The following is a 23910-nucleotide window of genomic DNA, read 5'->3' as shown; positions in this document are numbered from 1 at the left end:
GAACGATCTATCAAACCAAAAGACCACTCTACTAGGGCATTGGCCACCTCGGTGGCCTTCCAATCTAGGCTGCCCATGGAAACTATCTGTGCAGCTGCTACGTGGGCTAACTCACATACCTTCATTTCTCATTATAAACTAGACATGGTTTCCAGAAACAGAGCTGATTTTGGTTCCACTGTTCTGAAGAGTCTGTTCCAATGAGCCACCCAGGATAGTAGGTGCTAGGGACGCTGTCCCAACCAGCAAGAATGAAGGCGAGATAGGCAACTTAACATAAAGAAGTTATGTACCTACCATAACGTTCCATGTTTAGTTGTCTTCTTCTCGCCTTCCTTCTTGCGTCCCACCCTCCATCCCCCTATCCTAGTGGATCGAGAGGAGCTCCCCTTTTCAGATTTCATTGGCTGAACCTTCTCTGGTTGTCCTTTTCTGCTTAGATAGCTTCACAGTTAGGCCCAAGGGGCTTCTAGGGCAGAATTCTTCCTTAGTTATGTCTGGAATAGCTATTTTAAACGAGATCTGGGTAACTAGCGCCAGGCATCATGGGATATGGGGTAGCTTCGAGCCAGTAAACAGCTATCAAGCTATTGAAGATGGCCGAGTCGGAGCCGAGGATCAGCTCCGAACCCAACCAGCAAGAAAGAAGGCGAGAAGAAGACAACTAACATGGAACGTTATGGTAGGTACAGAACTTCTTTTTTCTTTATTTTTGTTTATAGTGTACAGCAAGTCATTTTTTAACACAGAACATGCTTAAGAAATGTTGCCAACCTGCTTGTCTTTCTCCTTCTGCTCTGGCTATATATTGTCTTGCCATGCTTAATGAATCATTCTCCCACTATGCTTTCCTAAAATTTTCATGGCATGTCTGCAAATCTGATATGTCTGGAACATATTCATCAGTACAACAATATGTAGAGGGTATAACCTTTTTAAGTTTGAATACAGGTATAACTATGTTTCTAATGTTTTGTGCAAGTATTTTTTTTTTTTTTTGCTTTTGGTTTAAGCAATTCCTTTTGTTTTACTTTAGTAACTTCTGATATTCTAACTACCGGATGCTGTGCTCCCTAGTTCTAGCGCTCTCTTTTGACCTTGCAGTGGAAAATCTAAGAATTTCTTCAGGTTTCTTTTCTTCTGTAATGGAATTCATTACTATTGGTTTTTCCCTTTCTCTCTCTTCCTCTATACACAGACCTCCATTTTTTAATGAATGTAATCTTTTATTTATTTTATTTATTTTATTTTACATTTGTTGACCGGGCTAGTCCAACTGGATAATTTCCATTTTCAGTGGAGGCCCTCAAGATGAAACAAGGTTATAAAACAAGGTTATAAGAAATAATGATTAAATCATTTACAATAATTACATTTGTTACATATTTTGAGCAAAAATGCTTAGATATCAGTCTAGATTAAGTAATAAAAAGTCATATTACTATCCACATTTTAAGAGAGACAGTAATTCATTATGGTACAATTAGGTCCTTTGATATACTAGAAAAAGGTTGCAATTTAGATGACTGGGGATATAATAGAAGAAAGATGAAAGTATATTAGCCTGGATTTGTACAGGAACAGAGCCAAAAGTTGTTCAGATGTACAAGAAGTTGTTTTTTGAAAAGAGGATAGGAGGCTAGTGAAGTGATGTGTGAAGGGAGGTTATTCCATATTTTGCCAACTGAGTTGGAGAAAAGGCAGTTACCTGCTGAATTTGTAATTCTAGTAGTGTTGACCTGTAGCTTTTCAGCGGCGCAGCTGTTTCAAGTTATTATAGGGGATTAGGAGGTTATTAAGAGCAGGAGTCTTTAAAGGTTGGTACAAAATATTATGAGTTATTAAGAGTTGTTGATATTTGAGTTTGTTAGGAAGTTCTAGCCAGTGTAAGTGTTTTAGGTTGAGACAGTGGTGAGTTCTATACTGGGATGCTGTGGCAAAAGCTATATTGTGGTAGGAAGTAGTCAGTTTCTTTAGGTTGCTTTTAGAGATTAGTGTAGATAGAAGAAGCATACATTAGTGTAGAGATGAGATGAGATTGTGCTAAGGTGGACCGTGCTTCTGGTGTAAGGAAAGGTTTAATTCTGTACAGTGAGCCAATCTTTTTTAACTGCTTTTATAGTGTTATTGATGTGGTAATCATAGTTGAGATTATTATCAATAGTAACACCTAGCAGTTTGGTAGTGGAATCAGGGAGATGTGAGTTGTCACTTGCAGTAACAGTGAAGTGAAGTTGAGAAGATTTATGGGTAGGGGTGAAAAGTAGCAGTTTTGTTTTGGGGTTCAGGAGAAGACATCTTTTGAGAACCACTCTTCTACTGTTGAAAAGGTAGATTGTGTCATTGACTGGAGTTCAGTATGAGTGGAGGCTGTGCATATAATGGTAGAATCATCTGCATATTGAATGCAGGTTGTGTTCTGGATAGATGTCTGGAGATCATTAATAAAATGGAGAATAGGAGTGGGCCTAGTATAGATCCTTGAGGTACACCTAAAGAGATAGGCAGTAGAGTAGATAGAGAGTTTTCCAGAGTACTGCTTGTTTTCGGTTTTCAAGATAGGATGAGAACCAGGATAAGGAAGAGGAGGCCAATTCAAGGGATTTTAGTATGTGTAAAAGAAGTGAGTGGTTAACCATGTCAAAGGCTTTTGACAGGTCTAGGAAAAGAGCAGAGGTTAGTTTGTTGTTGTTGCGTTAGAGTTGATGGTGTTGGTAAATGAGAGTAGTGCAGTGGTGGTACTATGTGAGGTCTGAACCCATGCTGAGTGTTAGCTAGTAGATTGTTATGAAGGAGATGGTTAAGTAGTTGTTTGTGTATACATTTTCTGTGATTTTGGCTAGAGGAGATAATAGGGCTATAGGCGATAGTTAGAGGTCAGTTGATTTGCCCCTTTGTGTAAGGGTATAATGTGATATTTTCCAGATGTCTGGAAAAGTATTTTCATTATAGATCGGTTTATTAGGATAGAAACTGGATAAGCAATAGATTTAGCTGCTATTTGCAGGAATTCTGCAGGAGTTTGTCTGCTGAGGGGTAGTTGGTTTAAGTTTTTGTAAGAGATTGTATATAAGAGGTAGGTATGGGTTGAAATTTGAGGGAAGTAGGGAGTTGTTGATGTTACTTAAGAGGAGTTGGGATGAGTCTGGAGATAGGTGGTTGGCTAGACTTTGTATGGAGGTAGTAAAGAAGGTATTGAAGTTATTGGCAATTAAAGAGGGATTATCAGGGTCTAAATTCTGTGGGTGTGGTGTAACTACTTTGCCTGGGGTGAGTAGATTATTAATGGTAGACCAGAACTTTTTGGTTGTTTTGGTGGTTTGCTGAAGTTCAAGTAGTAATTTTTCTTATCTGATAGGATGGCTTTTTGGTGTTGTTTCTGAGCTCTCTAAAGGTTTGATGATCTGTTGGGTTTCTAGAGGGCGCCATGTTTTCCAAGCTTTATTTCTAAGTTTGATTTTTGTTTAGTATTGGAGGTTAGCCAAGGTGCTGTTTTGGTCTTTGTTCTAATGGTGCGACTGGGCATGTTGATTTAAGATTGCAAGGAATGCAGAGTTAAAATGTTCAACTGCATTGTTTAGTGAGAGGTGTTTAGAGGGACCAGTCATATAGTGACAGATCAGTTTGAAACTGTTCAGGATTAAATTGTTTTTGAATATAGTGTTTTGTGAGAGGTAGGTAAGTTTACATTAGTTTTAGATCTAATGACATAGGTAAGTGAATGATCTGAGGTCATCAGGAAGGATGCCAGTATGGTAGGTTTGTAGGGGTGAGTTTGTAAGAATCCAGTCTAAGGTAGTTTCCTTTTTACTTTTATTGTTTGTTCTAGTGGGGCTATCAATTAGTTGTTTGAAACCATAAAGGTTTATATGGGAAGTAGGGTTAACATTATTACAAGTTTTCAATCAATGTTGAAGTCCCCAAGGAGCAGTGTTTCTTGAGGAGGTTATTAGAGTTGTTCAAGAAGTTGCTCTAAAGTAGGGATGTTATTTCCAGGGGGGAGATATGCACAGATTATATTAATAGCTTTAGTAGTGTTTATTTGAATTTTGGAGCAGATTATTTCAGCGGTATCGTTTTGAGTGAAGGTAAGGTCAAGAAGGGTAAGCTTCAAGTAAGTTTTATATAGAATAGCTACACCACCTCCTTCCTGGAGTGCGATCTAATCTGTAAATGTTATATCCAGGTGGGGTAATTTCAGTGTCTTTAATTGCAGGTTTTAGCCAAGTTTCTGATAAGCATAGTATATCAAATTTGTGAACTTCTAATAGTGCATGGAGTTGGCTAACTTTGTTACAAATGCTGTATGTTGAGATGGGCCAGAGTTAATAAGTTAGAGGTGTAGTGGAAGAAGGAGAGAAGGGGATGTTGTGATTTGTGTGTGTTTTGATATTAGTAGTTTGTGGGCCTGGGTTGGGGTGTATATCACCATCTTGTAGTAGATGGAGTAGAGTAAGATAGTTTTCGATTATATGTTTTTGGAAGGTGTAAAGTGACTTCTTTAGCTTTGTTTTTAGTAGTTTGCAGTGTAATAGTCTGTGGTATTTGGCAAGTAGGTAATTGGATTGTGAGGGGGTATGTAAGAAGGAAGGAGGTGTGGATGTTGTTGGTGTACTGGTGTGCTTTGAAGGAAGTGAGAGAAAATGAAATAAATTGTTCATAGGAGGTTAGGAGGTAGGTGGTGATTAGGAGGGATGTAAGTAAGAAGCAGAAAGGTATTCTTAGTTGTGTGTGGAGTGTAGTTGTGGTCATGATAGTGTAGTTGTGGGTTTGAGTTTGTGGTAGGGGTAGAGGTTTGTAAGGTGTGTTAGTGAGGGAGGTGTTAGGCTGGTTAGAGTTTAGGAATAGGTGTGGTTAAGTGTGGGTGGTACCCAATTAGTAATGATGTGAGTATGATTGGGAGGATGAAGTAAGAGGTGTGTCTAGAGGGAAGATAAATGTAGGACCGAGGTGGGAATTGGGGTGGGGAGTGAGCGGAGGAGACTGCGAGGGGCTACGGAGGCAGATAAACAATGCAGAGAAATTGAGAGGAAAACAATCTAAGAGGTGCTTAATTTGAAGGTAAGTAGTGCAGGGATGGAAGAATACTTGTTGTAAGTAGTGAGTGAGGTAAGGTTGAGTAAGATAGAGAAAGGAGCAAGGAGGAAGATGCTGAAAAGGCTAACAGATAGTGGGAAACTCTAGGAATTAATATTGTGGAAGAAAAGTTTAGAGGATAAGCAGTTCCAGGTGGAGGAGCCACCTAGTGGACACAGCAGGTAATTGCTACCAGGATAACTGACTGATTGTGCAAATATGGTGTATAGTAGGTAGTTAGGATTGCAGGTAGTCAAGGGAAGGGAGAGGCTATGGGTGGCTGCTGGCAGTTCCTGCTTAAAGATAAGCAATACTTTAGGGTGCAAGAAGCATACATGTAGTGGTTAAAACCTTTAAGAGTTTGTAGGACGTACTTTCTTGCGTCTTTCAGGAGGAGTCTATCCAGGAATATAAAGTGTAAATTATGAGGTAGGGTAGGTGACTGGAGTCTTTGGTAGGTTAAACAAACCCAGACCTTCAGGTGGTCAACAGGCTTCAGAGCTAGGAAGGGAGGGAGAAGAAAGGATTATGGTATAGTGTAACAGCGACTGTAGGAAAACAGAAAAATGCAATAGATAGCAGTGTCTGTAAAACATTCACACTTGAAGCAATTATCACAAGGTAGAATGCAGGATAAATACATTTGCTAATTAGCAGTATCTGTTAAACATTCACACTTGAAGCAAATATCACAAGGTAAAATGCAGGATAAGAACATTTGCTAAAATACAATACAACCAAAACATACACACTTGTAGTAAATATCACAAGGTAATAATGCAGGATAAGAACATTTGCTAAATACATATAAGCAGCATAGTCCTTAAAAACAGCTATGTGTGATGAATAAATATCAGACAAACATTACAGAGGCAGGAGTATTTCAGGACTACTAACTACCAAAAATAAAGACCCCAGCCAGGTATCAAGTATGCAAGGGCTAGGTAACTTCTTCTTCCCATGCACAATTTAAAAATACAAATGAAGTCAGACAATCTTATACCAAATAACAGGTTTCACTAACATGCACTAATTATTTTATTTTTATTTTACAGTTTGTTTACTGGGATAGTCTATTGGGCCAAGACGAGTCCATTTTCAGTGGAGTACTGGGGGAAAAAAGGTCCATGACAACAATATAATATGAAGACAATGCATTTACATTTTGTAATACTGTTGAAGAATGATGGTATTACATAGCCTAAAAAATTTACGATTGCGGTGAAAATACAGTTAAAAGAGAAAAAGGAAAATTGCACACACACACACACACACACACACACACACACACACACACACACACACACACACACACACACACACACACACACACACACACACGTCAATTAAAATAAGAAAATCCATTGGTGCACATTACCGTTAGATTTGTTACACATTGGAAATATCACAGGGTTGACATAAGAGTTTTACATGAAATCTTAGCAGAGTTCAAGTAGGATAGGGGGATAAGAGGTGCCAATTATTAAATGTAAGAAAGGTGGGACAATAAGAAAAAAGTAGTGTAAGAATAGGAATAAAATAAGAAAAATAAAGGTGGTAATAGTCAGAGAAGCTCAGTATGATGAAAGAGAAGAGATAAGTAAAGGTGTGTGAGAAATGGGGGTTCTGAGATGGTAATGAAGCATGATCTTAAAGGTAGAGTAGTTGTGAGTAATACAAACAAGAGGTGACAGGGAGTTCCAGAATCGAGCTAGGGAAAGGGATAGTAGGTGTTTGCCTGGTCGACAGTGCAGTTCAAACAAGTTCAGGTTATTGGAACTTAGAAGTCTGTTGGGTAGGTACATTTTGAAAGAGGGACAAGAGAGGGATAGATGGAGGCATTAAAGATGAGTTTATGGGCATGAGTAAGTTGAATGTAGGTAAGATGGTTGGGTAGTTGGAGCCAATTTAGTTTGTGTAAGACATTGCAGTGGTGAGAGGAGGATTTATAGTCAGTAGCAAACTTAGAAATTTTGTTATAACAGGAGGATAATTTTGTTTTTAGAGAAGATTAAAAGTTAGTAAGAAGTAGGGCACCATATAGGAGAGAAGGAATGAGGAAGGTGTTAGAGTGCGGAAATTTAGTAGTGGGAGTGATATAGCGGTTGTGGCAGTAGAGCATGCCTAGTTTCTGATAGGTTTACTTTATATTAGTTAGTAGGTGGGTATCAAATTTTAACTGTTCATCAATAAGGACTCCTAGAAGCTTTTTATGGGATGCTACCTCGAGAGAGGTGTTGTTTTGACTAGTAATGGGGAGTGAGTTCTTGTCTATAATGGTATTTTTTGAAGGGGAAAATAACATGATTTTAGTTTTTGACGCATTGAGTGATAGGTGATTGTCTATCATCCAATGTTCGGTATAAGAGAAAGCATCCTGAGTTCGTTTCAAGAGAGTGGAGCTGGAAGTGGCGGAGCAGATGATGATAGTCATCTGCATATTGAATAAGTTTAGCACTAGGAATATTCTGGTGGAGGTCATTTATGAAAATGTTGAACAGTAGGGAACCCAATATGGAAACCTGGGGTACACCTGTAGGTGTATTAAGGAAGGAGGAGGTGGCTTTTTTTCCATTTGACAGCTTGTCTGTTGGAGAGGTAACTAGAAAACCATTTGACAGAAGAGTGGGATAGGTTTAGATTAGAGAGTTAAGATAGGAGAACGTTATGGGAGATGGTGTCAAAGCCCTTGGATAAGTCCAGCAGTAGGGTGGACACTAGGCAGCCGGAGTCCCGAGCTTTATTGACAGTTTCAAGGAAGGAGAGGAAAGAGGTTGTGGTACTGTGGCCAGGTCTAAATCCATGTTGTGTGGGGGGTAAGTAGGTGGTTGTCTGTGAGGTAGGGTAAAAGCTGAAGGTAGATACACTTTTTTAGAACTTTTGAGATAGGGGATAAGAACGCGGTTGGCCGGAAATTGGGAATGTTGTTGTTATTGCCCCCTTTGTGAAGGGGAATGATAAAGGCCTCTTTCCAGAGTAGGGGTACATAGTTTTCTTGGATTGACCAGATGTTCTTCATCTCACATTGCTGCAGTCCTTACATATGGGTAGTCCGCTGTCCTCGGTCGGCCCGAATACCAAAGTATAAGGCTGACGTCGGTCAAGGCGCCTAAAACTGACATCAGGACGTCGGGGTACAAAAGCACATGACCGACGTCATTTCCTCAGTCTTTTTTGCCGCATGGTCCGATGCAGAAGCAACGTTGCAAGTGCCGTTCGGCGTTCTGAAATTTTTCAAATTCGGAGTTTCAGACCGAATCCAAGTTGGCTAAGTACCCCGTTGGGGAATATTTTGTTTTTTTCTTGCCTCAGTGTTTTACCGGATGTCAGAAAAAGTGAATAACTGTATTTCTTGTGGGAAACAGATACCGCATAGGGATTATCATTCTTTGTGTATTCCTTGTCTGGGGCCTGAGCACGACGTTGTTGGGTGCCGCTTTTGTGCTAGGTTCAATAAACGTACTATTAAGCGGAGGTTAGATTGTGCTAGGCTGGTCTTTGGGAAGCGGTGCAATTATAATATGCCGTCGGATTCTCCGGCGCCCGCTTCTGCGAAGAAGCACAAAGACAAAGCAGTTAAACCCAGGCAAGATGAGTCGTCCGTTCCGGACGCCGGTTCTTTAGAGGCTTCAGTGGAACCGGTGGTTCCGACGGAGACCTCTCTGGAGTCTCAGGGGGAGACTGTGATTTTGCAGGAGGTGGTCTCTCAGGAGGCAGGTCAGGCTGAAGGGGCTTCTCAAGTTACTGTACTCCCCTCCCTTCCTAGGGTGGTTAGGCCTTCTCCTTCTGTTTCCAAGGCTTCTCCCAGAGGCAGGCCAGTTTTGGCTTCTGTTGGTGTCACTCCTAGTTCAGCAGGGTCTGTCCCTAAGAAGCATATGCTTAAAATGGCAGAAGATTTGATTACTCTGATTAGAGGTTCTTTGCCCCCTCCTGATAAGAGGCCTAGGGTGGAGCCAGAGTTGGGAAGTTTTGAGCAGGCTTCGGATGTTTCAGAGTCTTCAGCTGAAGACCTGCAGGAGTACTCTCCTTATTCTGATTCTGATGCAGATGATTCCACTCCTTCTGCTTCTCCTCCAGAGGATTTTTCTTTTTCAGAGACACTTCATTCTATGAGGGAACATTTTAAGTGGGAAGGTCAGGACTTCTCTGATTCTCGGAAAAGGCTTAGGGAATTTTTGCTGTTACCCCAGCATAGGCCCTTGGCTATACCCCCTGTTCTGGATGTTGTGGAAGATGTGTTTGCAGAGGCTTCTCTTAATCCTGATTCTCTGCCTCCTGCTCCTGTTAAACCGGATAGGTATTACAGGTGCCTGAGGCTCATAAATATCTTTATAAGAGTCCTAAGGCGGACCCAGAAACTATCAGTCAGGGACCTAAGGGTGTCAAGGCCTCTGTGGTAAAAAAAATCCGGTTCCTCTAGATAAAGAAGCCAGAGTTTTGGATAGATGGGGAAAAAAGGTCTATACATCTTCTACCTTAGCTATGAGGGCCTTGAATTGCCAGTTTCATATGTTGAAATATCAAAACTTTCTTCTTTCTCAATTGAAGTCTAAGGTGGATGCTCTGGCGGAAGGCATTGAGTGTAAAGAATTACAAGATTTGGTGCATGTCTCTGAACAGGTGGGTAAGCATTCTTTACAATGTGGTTTTGATGCTGTGCAGGCCTCGTCTAGGGTGGCTGCCACTGGCTCAGTTCTTCGCAGGCACGCCTGGCTGAAGGATCAGAATTTATCTGACCATGTTAAGACAAGGATTTTGGATGCTCCTTTGCAGTCTGATGTGTTGTTTGGTTCACCTGTGGAGTCAGTCTTGAAGAAAATGGAGGACAAGGCTAAGTCTATGCAGGCTGTTAAAGATTTTTTGCAAGTTCAGCCTCCGAAGTTTAGTAGGAATTGGCCTGCTAAGGGGTGGACGTATCCCTCTTATGATTCTCAGTCTAGGGGTAGATCTAGACGTGGTAGGGGGAGAGCTCAGAGTTCTTTCAGGCCTAGAACAGGGAGTTCACCTGCACAATCTTCGGGTGAGGGCAGGGGCCAGTCCTTTCGTAAACAGGCCCAATGACCTACTTTTTCAGCTGCCAGATCCTTCTTGCCTGGCAGCACCTTTGGGAGGAAGGTTAGCAGTCTTCAAGGAAAATTGGATGTTAATTACCCAGGACAAATGGGTATTGGATATCATACACCAGGGTTACAAGTTTTATTTCCATACCTTGCCTCCTTTCAAAGGCATGCCGGACGTTCCTCCTCAGCAAAGACTAGAGGCTCACAAACAAATTTCTCTACTACTTCAAATAGGGGCCATACAACCGGTCCCTCTGCCAGAAGTGGGCCTAGGATTTTATTCTCGCCTGTTTCTAGTACCAAAGAAAGGAAACACGTGGAGACCAATTTTGGATTTATCTATCCTCAACACATATCTGGACATTCCCAAGTTCAAAATGTTGACGTTACAACAGCTTTTACCTCTGCTGGGCAAAGATCACTGGATGGTGACTCTGGATCTCAAGGAGGCTTACCTTCATGTTCCTATCAGGCCCAGTTGCAGGAAGTATCTGCGTTTTCGGGCTGGGACTTCACATTATCAGTTCTCTGCATTGCCCTTTGGCTTATCTACTGCGCCCAGAGTATTCACGAAGGTTCTGGCTCCAGTGGTAGCTTTCTTCAGGCTAAGAGGAATACAAATCTATCCTTATTTGGACGATTGCCTGATTCTGGCCCAAGAAAAGAACGAACTTCTTCATCATCTACAGTATGTGATGGCAGTGTTAAGATGCCTGGGGTATTCTGTGAACGAAATAAAGTCCAGTCTAGTTACCCTCTCAGGACATGTGCTTTCTGGGTGTGAGACTGAATACAACATCCCAGATGGCCTTTTTGACCCCGGGCAAACAAAAGAATCTTTCTCTTTACTTCCACCAATTGTCTCGTCAGTCCAGGCTGACTGCAAGGACAGTCCTTCAAGCCTTGGGGTTCATGGCATCTTGTATTCTGGTACTTCCCAATGCCAAACTGCATATGAGGAAGCTACAATGGTATCTCAAGAATGTATGGACACAGCACTGCCAAGATTTGGACACTGTCATTCAGATAATACCTTGCATTCAAAAAGAATTTTTGTGGTGGGCTCAGGAATGTCACCTAAACAAGGGACTCTCTGTGACCCGGCCAGTGGCGAGTCAGATTTTAACGACAGATGCCTCAGACAAAGCTTGGGGAGCTCATCTAAATGGAAAATGGGTACAAGACACGTGGCCTGCCAGACTTCAACATCTACATATCAACTTGAAGGAGATGTTAGCAGTCCAGTTTGCATTGATAGCTTTCAAGGATTTACTTCTTCCAGGGCAGGTGTTGATTCAAACAGACAACACAACTGTCATGTGGTACATCAACAAGCAAGGGGAACGATTCTTATCCTCTGTGCAGACAAGCAATGATTTTGTGGGAGACTGCTCTCAGTTTACAGCTAAATCTTCAGGCAAGGTTTCTGCCAGGAGCACAGAACTCCTTAGCAGATGTGTTGAGCAGACAAATTATGGATCCCCACGAGTGGAAATTGGATCCTCATGTATTTCAGAGATTGACAGTGTTATGGGGAACTCCAGACATAGATCTGTTCGCTTCTCCACTAAATTACCAGCTGCCAAAGTTTTGCACAAAAGGTTTCATCCCACAGCTTGGAAAGTGGATGCTCTCTCATTCAATTGGAGCAATCTTCACGTGTATGCCTTTCCACCTCTGCCTCTCCTCCCAAAGGTACTCCTGAAGGTCAGACAGGACAAGCCAAACATGATTTTAATAGCTCCAGATTGGCCTCGACAGCACTGGTACCCATTACTGAGAAGTCTGGTACGGGAGCCTCCATGGCCTTTGCCTTCGATTCCTCACCTGCTGTCTCAGGAGAACAGTCATTTACTCAATGTCAAACTTCATTCTCTACATCTGACAGCCTGGCATATTCTGTTTTAAACCCTGGAGGGTCTCAGCTTCCACAACAAGTTTTGAATGTTATTTTGGAGGCCAGAAGGCCTAGTACAAGGAAAGTTTACGCAGATAAATGGAGGAGATTTTTATTTTGAAATAAAGCAAAGGACTTTGATGTTTCTAAACCTAATTTAAGTGTTGCACTTCAATACCTTACTGAGTTATTGGACAAAGGTTTGTCCTTCTCTATAAAGGTTCATGCTGCAGCAATTTCTGCTCACTATGACTGTGACCCACCATTATTTTCTCAGCCTTTGTTTAAGCAATTCCTTAGAGGGGCAAAGAATATAAGACCCCCACGTAGAGCTCCTACTCCGGCTTGGGATCTCAATTTTGTGTTGGAGAAACTCACTCTACAACCTTTTGAGCCTGCAGCATCAGCAGAGTTGAAATATTTATCATGGAAGACTGCTTTTTTGTTGGCCATTACCTCTGCGAGAAGGGTTTCTGAATTACAGGCCCTTATGGCAGTTGAGCCTTTCTTAATTTTCCACAAGGACAGGGTGTCTTTGCGTACTAATCCTTCTTTTATGCCTAAAGTGGTTTCTAGTGTGGCTTTAAACCAAACTATTCATTTGCCTACTTTTTATGCAAACCCCCAAAATAAAGGGGAAAGGATTTTGCACACTTTGGATATACACAGACAGTTGCGATATTATTTGAGCAGAACTAAAGGGTTCAGGCAGTCTCAGCAGTTGTTTGTTTCTTTTGCTTTGGGTTCTCAGGGCAAACCTGTTTCAAAACAAACTATTTCTAAGTGGATTGGGTTTTGTATTGCTTTCTGTTATTCCCATCATGGTAAGGAGATTCCAGCTGGGATTAGGCCTCATTCCACTAGGGCTACTGCCACTTCTACAGCTTTTAAAGGGGTGGCTACTAAAGATATTTTGGAAGCAGCTACTTGGAGTTCAGTGCATACTTTCTCTAAGCATTACCAACTTCCACTTTACTCTAAATCCAGGGCTGGATTTGCCACTGCTATTTTACAGGGCATTTTGGCAGCTCCTAATGCTTTATAGTTTTGCCATCCTCCTTTACCTCTGCTTTGGGATTCTACCCATATGTAAGGACTGCAGCAATGTGAGATGAAGAACATAGTACAGTTTTGTACCTACCATAAATGTAGATGTTCGAAGATCCACATTGCTGCAGTCCAATTTACCCTCCCTCCTTCCCCTCTGTTGTTGAAGGTGGTGGTGTAGTTTGTGTTGTACATATTGTAAATATGGTTAGTGCACGGGTGGTTGGTTAGTTTTTGCTGGTTTTTGGCTTTGGCCTTTCTTGTTAGGGCCTTCTGACATCTGGGGCAAGAAAAGACTGAGGAAATGACGTTGGTCATGCGCTTTTGTACCCTGACGTCCTGATGTCAGTTTTAGGTGCCTTGACCGACGTCAGCCTTATACTTTGGTATTCGGGCCGACCGAGGACAGCGGACTACCCATATGTAAGGACTGCAGCAATGTGGATCTTCGAACATCTACATTTATGGTAGGTACAAAACTGTACTTTTATTAGAATGACATGGGATAGGTGATGGCACCAGTAGCTATTTTGAGGAAATAGGAAGGAAGGTCATCAGGGCCTTTTGAGCATGGTTTCAGTTTCTGAAGGAGTTTTTTATGGTGGAGATAGGAATGGGTTTGATAGTGAAGGAAGGAGGTTGGGAGGTTGTACTGTTTGGGGAGGGAGAGATAGGAGGAGGTGGAAATCCTGGTGCCCTGCTAGACAGGGGTCCAGGGAAGTAAATAGTGTGGGAAGAAATAGCCAGGGAATTGTTATGGCTAGGCTTGTATAGGTCCTAGGGCCAATAGCCTAGTACCAACCTATGAACCTAATAAGTTAGCTCAATAAGCTGAATGCCAAAAAGTGCATTGTCATACCTTTTGGTAAAAACTCTGTACCAATGAAGTACCACATAGGTGGTAGTCTACTCAACACCGAAAGTGTAATAAGAGACCTTGGGACACAGGTGGGGACAGTAGTCTCTCCTTTGATAATCACATCGCCACAGTAGTCAGGAAATCCTTCTACGTGGCACATCTAATCACAAAAGGTTTCTCATCCAGGAAAAAAAAGGTCATTGTTCCCCTCTACTCATCACTCATTAGATCCATTATAGAGTACAACACCCCTTTTGGTATGTACATCACAAGACATCTACAACAACTGGAAAAGCCACAGAAATACCTCACAAAGAGGATTACCGGCCTCAAACAGATGCCCTACGCAGACCGTCTCAAACTCTAGCTTTACTCTGTCGCATATCGCCTACTCAGAGGCGATCTCTGCCTAACATACAAAGCTATGTCAAACCCAGAGCTGTTGGACATGCTCCACGTAAAGAAATCCCAATCCCTCCGAGCTACACGCTCTAGGGGACCTAAACCTTGTCACCTCAATAAACAGAACATGCTGGAGGGATAGATTCCTGTCCCAGAGACTTCCCATACTCTGTAACAAACTACCTATCTATATCAAACAAAGCTTCTCATTAGCACTCTTCAAGAAAAATCTTGATAATTGGATGGTAGGTAGGAAATTCACCCCGGGGATCACTTCTGCAAAAGCCAGGGTACCGTTTGGCTAGGCTTATATAGGCCCTAGGGCCAATAGCCTAGTACCTACCTCTGAACCTATATGTTTTAAAATGTTTACTGTTTTTTTTTGTTAGATGTATGGTTGGGTTACGTGCATATGTGTATTTAGTTGTTTACTGTTTTTTTGGGGGGGTATAATTAGGTTAGTGTATGTGTTTGGAAGTGTTTAATTTTTTTGGGGGGGGGGGTTGGAATAACGATTTCTTTCCCTAGGAAAGAAATCGCTGTTCTGTGGTTTCGACATTTTCAGCGTTCGCTGTTGTAACACCGTTCGCTGTTTTAATATGAACCCATTTTGAAAGGTTATTGGAAAAGAATGAAACACGTAAAAGTGATTAGTACAAACAAACAGGGATGTTCACTTGTGGGATGTGCAATACTTGTAGGTTCATTTTAGAAAGTTCTTTGGTGTTTTTAGAATTTTGTAATTATATTTATTTGGAACATAGATTTACTTGTAAAACTTCTGGAATTATATACATAGGTTTATGTTCAGGATGTCCTGATTTTATATTGGTATGTCCACACGCTCCTTAGAAAAAAAGGTTAAGGCACATCTTTACGCTATTAAAGGTAAAGATCATAACAATGCTTTATATAAACACATTTGCATCTGTAACAAATATAAAACGTTTTTCTGTTGTACATTTTTTGCCTCAAGATTTGGGGGGTGGGGATTATAAAAGCCATTTAGAAACTGAGTGGCAGTTCAGGTTAAATGCTGACAAATTCCCAGGTCTAAATGAATCTGTAAATATTAAGTGTTTTTTAAAAGTAGGAGACTGAAAATTAAGTTAATATATTATTTTTAATTTATATAGTTTTAGCTTAATGGAGTTTTGAATGTATATTTGATTTTTGTGTGTGTTAATTAAATCTGAAATGTGACTGGTTTTTATTTAAACAGATGTGTTAAGTGACCTGAATATTTTCTGAGAAGTCTTTTAGATGAAAGCATTATTATTTATTTTATTTTACATTTGTTGACCGGGCTAGTCTAGCTGGATACATGTCCATTTTCCGTAGAGGCCCGGGGAGAAAAGCTCCATGTTGAGTACAACAAGCCATTAACAAATGATATACAAAATAACAATATAGAGTAAAAAACACCAAATTAAGTACAATCATGAAAAAGTATACAGAAGAATACAGCAAAATAGAGTCAAGGAAGAAGTGTCAATTAGTTGTATACAAAAACAGAGCATATAAACAGAGCATAAAATATATATATATATATTTTTTTTTTTTTTTTTTTAAGTATAAGGCATGGCCAGAGCAATAAACATAGATGAACTATTGATATCTATTATTAAACTGTTTTGAGTGCTAAAGTTCTGTCATTTCCTGTTTTAGTTGGTGTTTTTTGTTTTATTACCATCACATCAGAGTTTAGCTTGTTGCTGTTTTAACTTGTATACTCTCCTGAGAGTAAAGAATACTGCTATAGTGGTAAGGAAAGACATGGAACAGTTGTGTAAGACCTTACCGTAACAGTACATGGCCTACTTTTCACTGCAGCGGTATTCTGTTCATCCCTATTTTTTGTTGCCTTCCTTCTGGTGTGGGGGGGGGGGCATCTTCCAATCTTAAACCCCTTTTGATTTTCTTCCTGGATGTGCACGCTATTGCTTTTTTTTTTTTATTGCTTGGGTTCTCCTAGACACTTGAATTGTGATGATTAGGTGTCTGTACATCAGTATGTACCTTATGCCTTGCATGTAGGATATACATCTGTTGTACGACACCTGGAAGGTGTAAAGGCTTTGGTATACTGGCCAGATGTTGGGCTGTCCTCTGTAGGATATCCCAAGAATTAAGAATACTACAACAGTGAGAAGTTGGACATCCACTGTTATGGAAAGACCTTACCCAACTGTACATTTTCCTACTTGGATGATTGGTTCATAACATGATGATGGAATCATTAAGGAAGGCCAGAAACTTTTTTCCATTTTTTTTCTTTTCTCCTTATTGATAAAAATCAGTCCTATAACCCACAACCATTCAATTAATTGGTTGTCACCCGACACAGTCTAATGCAGAGTATCCCTTCCTCAAGACAGGATTCAAGCTCTTCTTGGCTCAATGAATTATCTCCTTCAATGCACAACACTGCCAACAATAGTAGTTCTTTGGGTGCTGGGTTTTGTGGCATCTTTCATTCTAAGTGTTCAGTTTGCTTAGTATGACAGATGTGCTGTAATGCTTACTGTTTAGTTTAGTTGTCTCAACTCGTGGATCTCTCCTCTCCTGACTCATCACCATAATGAACAGTTGCAGGAGAACCTTTAAAATGGTGGATGTTTCCCTGCATCTCTCTACAGACAGACCCTTTGTGCTTTTCCCTCCAACAACTAGTAAATATAGATGTCTCACCTTTGGGGTAAGGGAACAATTTTCAAGGGATGGTGGGCAAAAAGTATATGGAATGTTCATGAGGCAAGTTTTCAGTTCATTCTGTTAGAGATGGATGGTTCTTCTTGCACTGCAGGGGCTGCAAGACTTCCTCCCTCTAGGTATAATTTCCATTCAAACTGACATGACTGTTGTATGGTATAGAAACGTTGGTACCTCTACTTGTATCCTTTAATGTCAGGCGGCTTTGAGAGTGTGGAAGTGGACTATGTACTTATACCGCTTTCTGGTAGTGATGCACATTCCTGGAAAATCCATCTGCCTTGTAGACAGGCACAGCAGATGCATTCTGATGCTGAGTGTTCTCTGAATCTGGTGGTAGCTCAAACCATCTTCAGTCCCTGGGGCAAGCCATGCTGCGATCTCTTCACACTAAATGTAGCATCTATTTTGTCTTGATTCGTCCAGGATGGGCAGCCTCTGAGGGACTCTGGCAAGCAGTGGCCTTCCTTTATATCCCTGTTTTCTGAGTGACTTGGTGACAGTACAGTCTTGCCATCAAATGACTGAACACCCTTTGAGGAATTTTAAGTCCAGTGTGCCAGGGCCATGTTTACTTCCATTGTTTTATTCAGAAATGCCTTTTTATGGACACTTTTGTAGTAGTTACTTGGTTCTCAGTTCCCATCTTCACCACTATGAGTCCAGGATTTATCTGCCCTTTGGCAATTCAGCGTTGCAGTATTCAGGCTTCTGAGCATCAACCTTTTGGCCCTTCTCTGGCCTTCTTGGTAGTTTAAACTGTTTGAAATCCTTTCCACCCTTAGGCACACTGAAGAGGACTTCATGTATCAGATAAAGGACATATGTTCTCACTGTATCACTTAATATGCAAGGTAGTCACCCATAGTGGGTGTTAATTACCCGAACCCTCTTCCTATGTGTTGACTTCTGTTGAAGTTTTCCCATATGTTAGGCAAGTGTATATTTCTTTATTGCATGGTGGTAGTCCTGTTTTCTTAGCTTATGTGATGCATGCTTAGTGGATGGGAATGAACTGGAAAGCACTCAAATTAGGCATGCCTTTTTTAGTCTAGTGAGTGATTGATGTCATGGTGTGTACCTTAAGGAAGTGAATTGCCCCCAAGTACAAAAATTGTGGATAGCAAGAAAGGAAATCTTTTTGTGCATGAACAGAGCATGTGATGAGTGCATATGCTTTATGATTCAAGGAACCATTTTCTAGTCCTAGAAAAAAGGAAGTAGTGGTTGAAATCTAAGACGATAGAAGACATATATTGAGTATAAAAACAGGGACTAACACTCTGAGGTTTGCAATTACTTTTAAGATTGCATATAAATTCGTAGCTTCCACTAGTTTTAATGTTTTAAGAAAAGTTTTCTATTTATAGTGTTTCTCCCATTTCATTTATACATTTTTTTCTTTCCCAGATATTAGATTTTTAATAATTAACAGCTTTGAAAAGTACCAAGATTTGAGATCTTGTAGCATACTTGAAGAAAGCTTCTTTTTTTTGTGGGGGTGGGGATGAAACAAGTTTGACGTGGAGTAACTGCAGTCTAAATGCTTGATAAAATTGTATTCTGTTTTTACTTTTGTAGCTGGTTGAGTGGTGTTACCCACATTCACAGTCCGCAGGTTTGGACATCCTGCCTCCGTTACCTGTTTAGTTCGTCAATTCAAGAAAGGTAAAATATTTATTTATTTTTAAAGATAACTTTTAATTAACAGAATATAAAGAGCTGCTTAGTTTTATTTCAGCCAGTGAATGACAAGTTCTTTGGCCACTGTAGAAATTATTTGTCATTTGCCTGTTACTAAGTGATGTGCATAACTTTATAGGCTGCTGCAGATCACCTGTTTTTAAATTCATATGCTTGCTTCTGTCTTAGATTTTTTTTAAACTGTCCACTGAAAGCTAAGTACGTAAATCAAAGGAAAGGGGAGTAGTCAGTTGGCCTTAAGCCTCAGTGTGCTTTATTTGCTCTCTTCTACTTGATTGTGTTGTAAAGGAATTCTTTGTGGCATGTAGTGTGGTGGGGGTGTTCATACTGCTCCTTGGAATTTGATGAAATAAGGAGGTGTGATATAGAATTTCAGTTAAGATTGTAGTTTGCAGTGGTCTCTGCACGGCAAACCATTGTGTTTGGAGACTTAAAGAAAAATTCCATCCATCCTCTACTGTAGTTAACTATCTTAAGAGTTTTTCACCCTTTTTATATGTGGTTTAGTGATCAGAAAAAGTACTTTTCACATTCTTCAGTTTTTATTTTTATTTTTTTACTTACCATTATGCATAGAAGTTGAATTTTTTTTCCAAATTTGCATTGTTGAAGGAGTTTCTTGCCTGAATGGCTTGTACTTAGACATGCCTCGCTATTTTTTACTGCTATTCAAAATCCACACTTTTACATGCTGATACATTTAATGGACAAATGTTAACTCATTCACACCTATAGCTCCAATTTTACTGCAGGCTGCTTCACTCTTGCAGTTCTAGTTGTGTGGGCTGCAATGCCTCCTCTAAGTCTACTGATCATGAAAGGCAGACAACACGCAGTGGTTTTATTTCACTGTAACTTAACTGTGGCATTTAAGTTGTGGTATTCAATGCAGCAGTTAAGTAGTTTAAATGAAAGAAAATGATTTTAACTGACCAAGTAAGGCAAAAAAAACTAAGACTTTTTACTTTTAGATTTTATTTGAATCTGACCTCCAGGCAGTTGCCGTTATGCCTACTAATAGCCAAAATTACTGACTGCAGGCAACAGCTTAAGTACAGATTTTTTTTTAGCTGAAATATAGATCTTGTCCAAAAAATTAGTTGTTAGACAAGAGTTTATATGGAGAATTAGGAAGAGATGTTCTGTTGCAGCACATAAAACACAGTTTATTAAACATGCATATGCGAAAAGCTGCAACCTGGTGAAACCGGAGTATATTTTCAGAGACCACCTTTCTGTTCCCATGTAAAAGCTTCACTTCTATACCTGTGTGAGGTCATTGCAGCTTGGAAATGGGGGCAGAAGAGAGCACCTATTTTTGAAGTTTTGGCCTGCGAGTTGTGATGGGTGCTTACCTAAACTGGCATAATTTTTGGACAGTGAAACTCTGGTAACAGTAGTAAATTAAACTCTATTCATCTACTTTACTACTACTTTGAAGTGAAAGCTGTCATTCACAGATGAAAGACCAAAGCTGCTAGATTTTCCTGCTGCTTTAATAGCTGCATTGTGGAGGGGAGGACCTAGAAACATCAACTCTGACTCTGAAATCTGAAGTAAACTTCATTTGATCAGCAACCTGTGGGTCTCTGATCCGACATGGATCTGAGCCGGCAGCATACCAAGCAAAAATATCCAAGCTCCTCTCCCCTACACATACTACACTGCAACCTCCTTCCAATCCTCAAGATCTCATTTGCCGTGGCTTTGCCAGCACGGTATTTTTGAGATCCAGGCAAGTTGTCAGGGTTTTTTGAAAGTTTTTGGTCTGTGTGTGCCCCTTTGATATTTCTATTGATAACTATTAGTTTATCTTCCCCTACGGGTTTCCTTCCTCGCTAGATATTTGCGTTTTAGAGTTAGAAAGTTGTTAACTTTCTGTCAGTGTAGGCCCCCCTTCCTGCCCGTAGAGTGAGTGTGTTTGTGTCATTTACTATGTCGGAAAGTCAGAAAGTGACTTTATCTAAGTGCACAGTGTGTGGCCACAAGCTGTCGCCAGCCGACGGTCACACTCTGTGTGTAGTTTGCTTGGGGGTGCCTCATTTGTCATCCAGCTGCAAAATCTACACGGCCTTCAACCCCCAAGCCCTGCGAGATTGCAGGAACAAGTTAATTCTGGCGGGTCTTCTACCTGCGGAATCAGCTTCTGTTTCTTCTGCTTCCACAACTTCCTCGCCAGCCACGGCTGTGGCCGTCCAGCCTTTCAGCCCTCCTCCCCTGTCCGGGACTCACCCTCCTACTTTGCTACAGGGAGCGATAGAGGTCAGGAAAGAGAGAATCAAAGAACACAGGGAGGACAGAGAGACATTCAGGAAAGGAAAAAGATAGAGAGAAGGGCCACAAGCGGCAGGTCCCTCTCTCTAAGGTGATTTTGTCTCCTGTTAAAGTTACTAGGCCATCCTCTCCTCGGCTCCATTGTACACGTTTTTCGCCGGAGGATGAGGCTAGACCACCATCGGTAGTCTTCGCGTCGGCTCTTCCGGCCGGCGTCGGTGGCGTCCTCGAGAGCATCTCTGAAGGAGACATGGATCGGATGATGCGAAGGTTTCTACAAACTCAACTGCAGATGAGAGTGTTGCTGGCTCCCCCTCCCTTCCGGTTCGGGAAGTTCGGCTCCGTTTTTCGCCCCATAGCTCCTTCTCATATCCACTATCGCATTTTGGAGTCTCTGGATCCGAGGATCCCCGGAGTCAGGGGGTCGGCGCCGATGGTACCTTCAGCCTCGACGCCAGCCATGCCCCTCGAGTCTGTCAGATCTGCTTTCAGATCTGAGCTCTCGGAGCCGTGAGTTGGGCATCAGATCTGAGGAGATGTGCGTCATCAGCTCCGTTGTGGCCGGGGCATACCGTTCCTTTGGGTCCAGCTGTTTCAACTTCAGTTCCGATCCCTTTGTCGGATCCGAGGGTTGCGGCTACCCTCACCACCAGTTTCAGGGAAGCTGGTTCTCCTTCGGCGTTCGTTGTGGAGAGGGTTCTCTCTGAAGGATTGAGACCCCTCACTCTTTCCTCGGGGTCCATCCCTGCCCCTTTGCAGTTGGGCTTGTCTTCCGTCATCCAGTCCCCCCAGGGATAGCCTGTGTCTATTGCACCCCAGCCAGTTCCCCTGGAGGAATACGAAACCATTTGTGAGCCCTCCCCGAAGAGTCCACACAAACGCCAGTGCAAAAGGAGGCACTTGGACTCCCCCCGAGTCCCTCACTGAGGATACCGACTTGGAGGAAAGGGAAGGTTCCCCCAAATCACCCCCGAAAACATCTCCTTTGCAGACATAATGGAAATCCTTCGCCCGGGGGGGGGGAGGGGTCCGCCAAAAACCCTTTCTCTGACGAGTCTATATTCCTGGAGGCGTTCGACACAGGTCCATCTATCGGTTGTGTGACACCCCCCCCCCCAGCCGACCCTCTGGTGGACCTTATCACCACCAGAACTTGGAAGGAGCAGGACACTGTGGAGCCAATACCCAAAAGTTGAACCGTCAAAGGGTGCGTTAGCGAAGGATGCCTTGAAGGGTTCCGAGAAATCACAAAGACGGAGCTAGGCGTGATGCCTTAAGGTGATACCAGACCCGCTATAGAGCTCTAGCGGCTCCCTCGGTGGCGTGAGAGAGTAGACGCATGGACATATTGGACACAGACTTGAAAGTGGCCATACAAGCCAAGATGGTCCGTTTATCCCTGGCTGACATGGACTCCGGGGGAGACTCTGCATACTCTTTCACAAGGTCCCGCTGCAGTCGAATTATGTGGGCCAAGTAATTCAGCACCCTTATAGTAAAGGTAGTTGAAGCAAAAGTCCTCTTTCCAAGACTGTCCATCACCCTGGACTCCTTGTCTAGGGAGTGGACCGAGGAACTTTCCTGGGCGAGTTCCTTTTTCGTGGCCGCAGGCACCACCATGGCATCAATCAGGGAACCTTTGCTCCAAGAAGCTTTATCCATTGGGGGGGCTCAATATTTTGTCGGGCCTTTTGGCTGTCACCTCAGCCAAGAGAGTGTCTGAGCTTCAGGCTCTTTGTATGAAACCCCCATATGTTGTGTTTCATAAGGACAGGGTTTCTCTCGGGACTAATCCGTCTTTTCTCCCTAAAGTTGCTTCTGAGACAAACATTAATCAATCTATTAATTTGCCTGCTTTTTCCCTAATTTTCAGAACAAAGAGGAATACAAACTTCATTTGCTGGATGTTCACAGGCAGTTATGGTTTTATTTGCACAGGACAGCGGTCTTTCGTAAATCAGCCTTTTTTTAGGGAAACCAGTTTCAAAGGTGACTCTCGCTAGGTGGAGTTCCCTTTGTATCCTACAAGCATATAGAGAGCTTGGTTTACCAGAACCAGTAGGAGTTCATGCTCATTCTACACATTCTATGGCAACTTCTGCCGCATTCTGTTCTAGAGTTTTCCCGGATGACATTTGCTCAGCGGCTACCTGGGCGTCCTCTCACACCTTTATTACTCATTCTAAACTGGATTTGGTGTCTAGAGGAGGAGCTTCCTTTGGCTCTGCAGTGCTCCGGAATATTCTTCCTTAAGGGCCTCCCAAGATTTCGGGTAGCTGGGGACTCTGTCCCACAGGTTGCTGATTAAATGAAGTTAACTACTTCAGATAAAGAAGTTATGTACTCATCATAACGTTCCATCTGAGTAGGTAAACTTCATTTGTAAGCAACCGTCCCTCCCTCCTTCCCCCTTACCTTGGCGATTATTTTTGCTGAGCTCTATGTTCGGAGTTCACGAGCTTGAGGTTTGTCCTTGGTTCAGGGGTCTCGGGTTTTAGTTTGTTGGTGTCACGTGTGGATTGGCAAACTCTATCTGAGGATTGGAAGGAGGTTGCAGTGTAGTATGGGTAGGGTGGAGGATCTTGGAACTCGGATCTTTTTGCTTGGTATGCTGCCGGCTCGGATCCGTGTCGGACCCGAGTCCCACAGCTTGCTGGCAAATGAAGTTTACCTACTCAGATGGAACGTTATGGTGAGTACATAACTTCTTTTTATTGCCATAACCCTATTTACCTGTTACTATAGGCAGATTTGCTCATGGAGAGAGAGAGCAAAAAAAATTCATTATGCAAAGACCAACACAAACTGTTTTATGAGAACCAGAGGAAAAGACTGCATAATTATTTATGTAAAACCTCCTATGTTGGCCATTTTGGGGT

At 41.9% G+C, this 23910-nt stretch overlaps 1 protein-coding gene across 1 annotated transcript in view; it reads left to right on the top strand.

Annotated features, from left to right (window-relative positions):
* The window catches only part of STIL (STIL centriolar assembly protein), a 1728658-nt gene that overhangs the window by 477942 nt on the left and 1226806 nt on the right, over nt 1-23910 (top strand). Inside the window, exon 8 of the mRNA XM_044085829.1 lies at nt 18635-18721. Coding sequence (XP_043941764.1) covers nt 18635-18721 — 87 coding nt within the window. The remainder of the gene's footprint in view (nt 1-18634; nt 18722-23910) is intronic.

The sequence above is a fragment of the Protopterus annectens genome, chromosome 10.part0 (assembly GCF_019279795.1).
Source record: "Protopterus annectens isolate FY-2018-M chromosome 10.part0, PAN1.0, whole genome shotgun sequence".
Taxonomy (NCBI): domain Eukaryota; kingdom Metazoa; phylum Chordata; order Ceratodontiformes; family Protopteridae; genus Protopterus; species Protopterus annectens.
The sequence above is the reverse complement of the archived record's forward strand: the minus strand, read 5'-3'. Positions and strand labels throughout refer to the sequence as shown.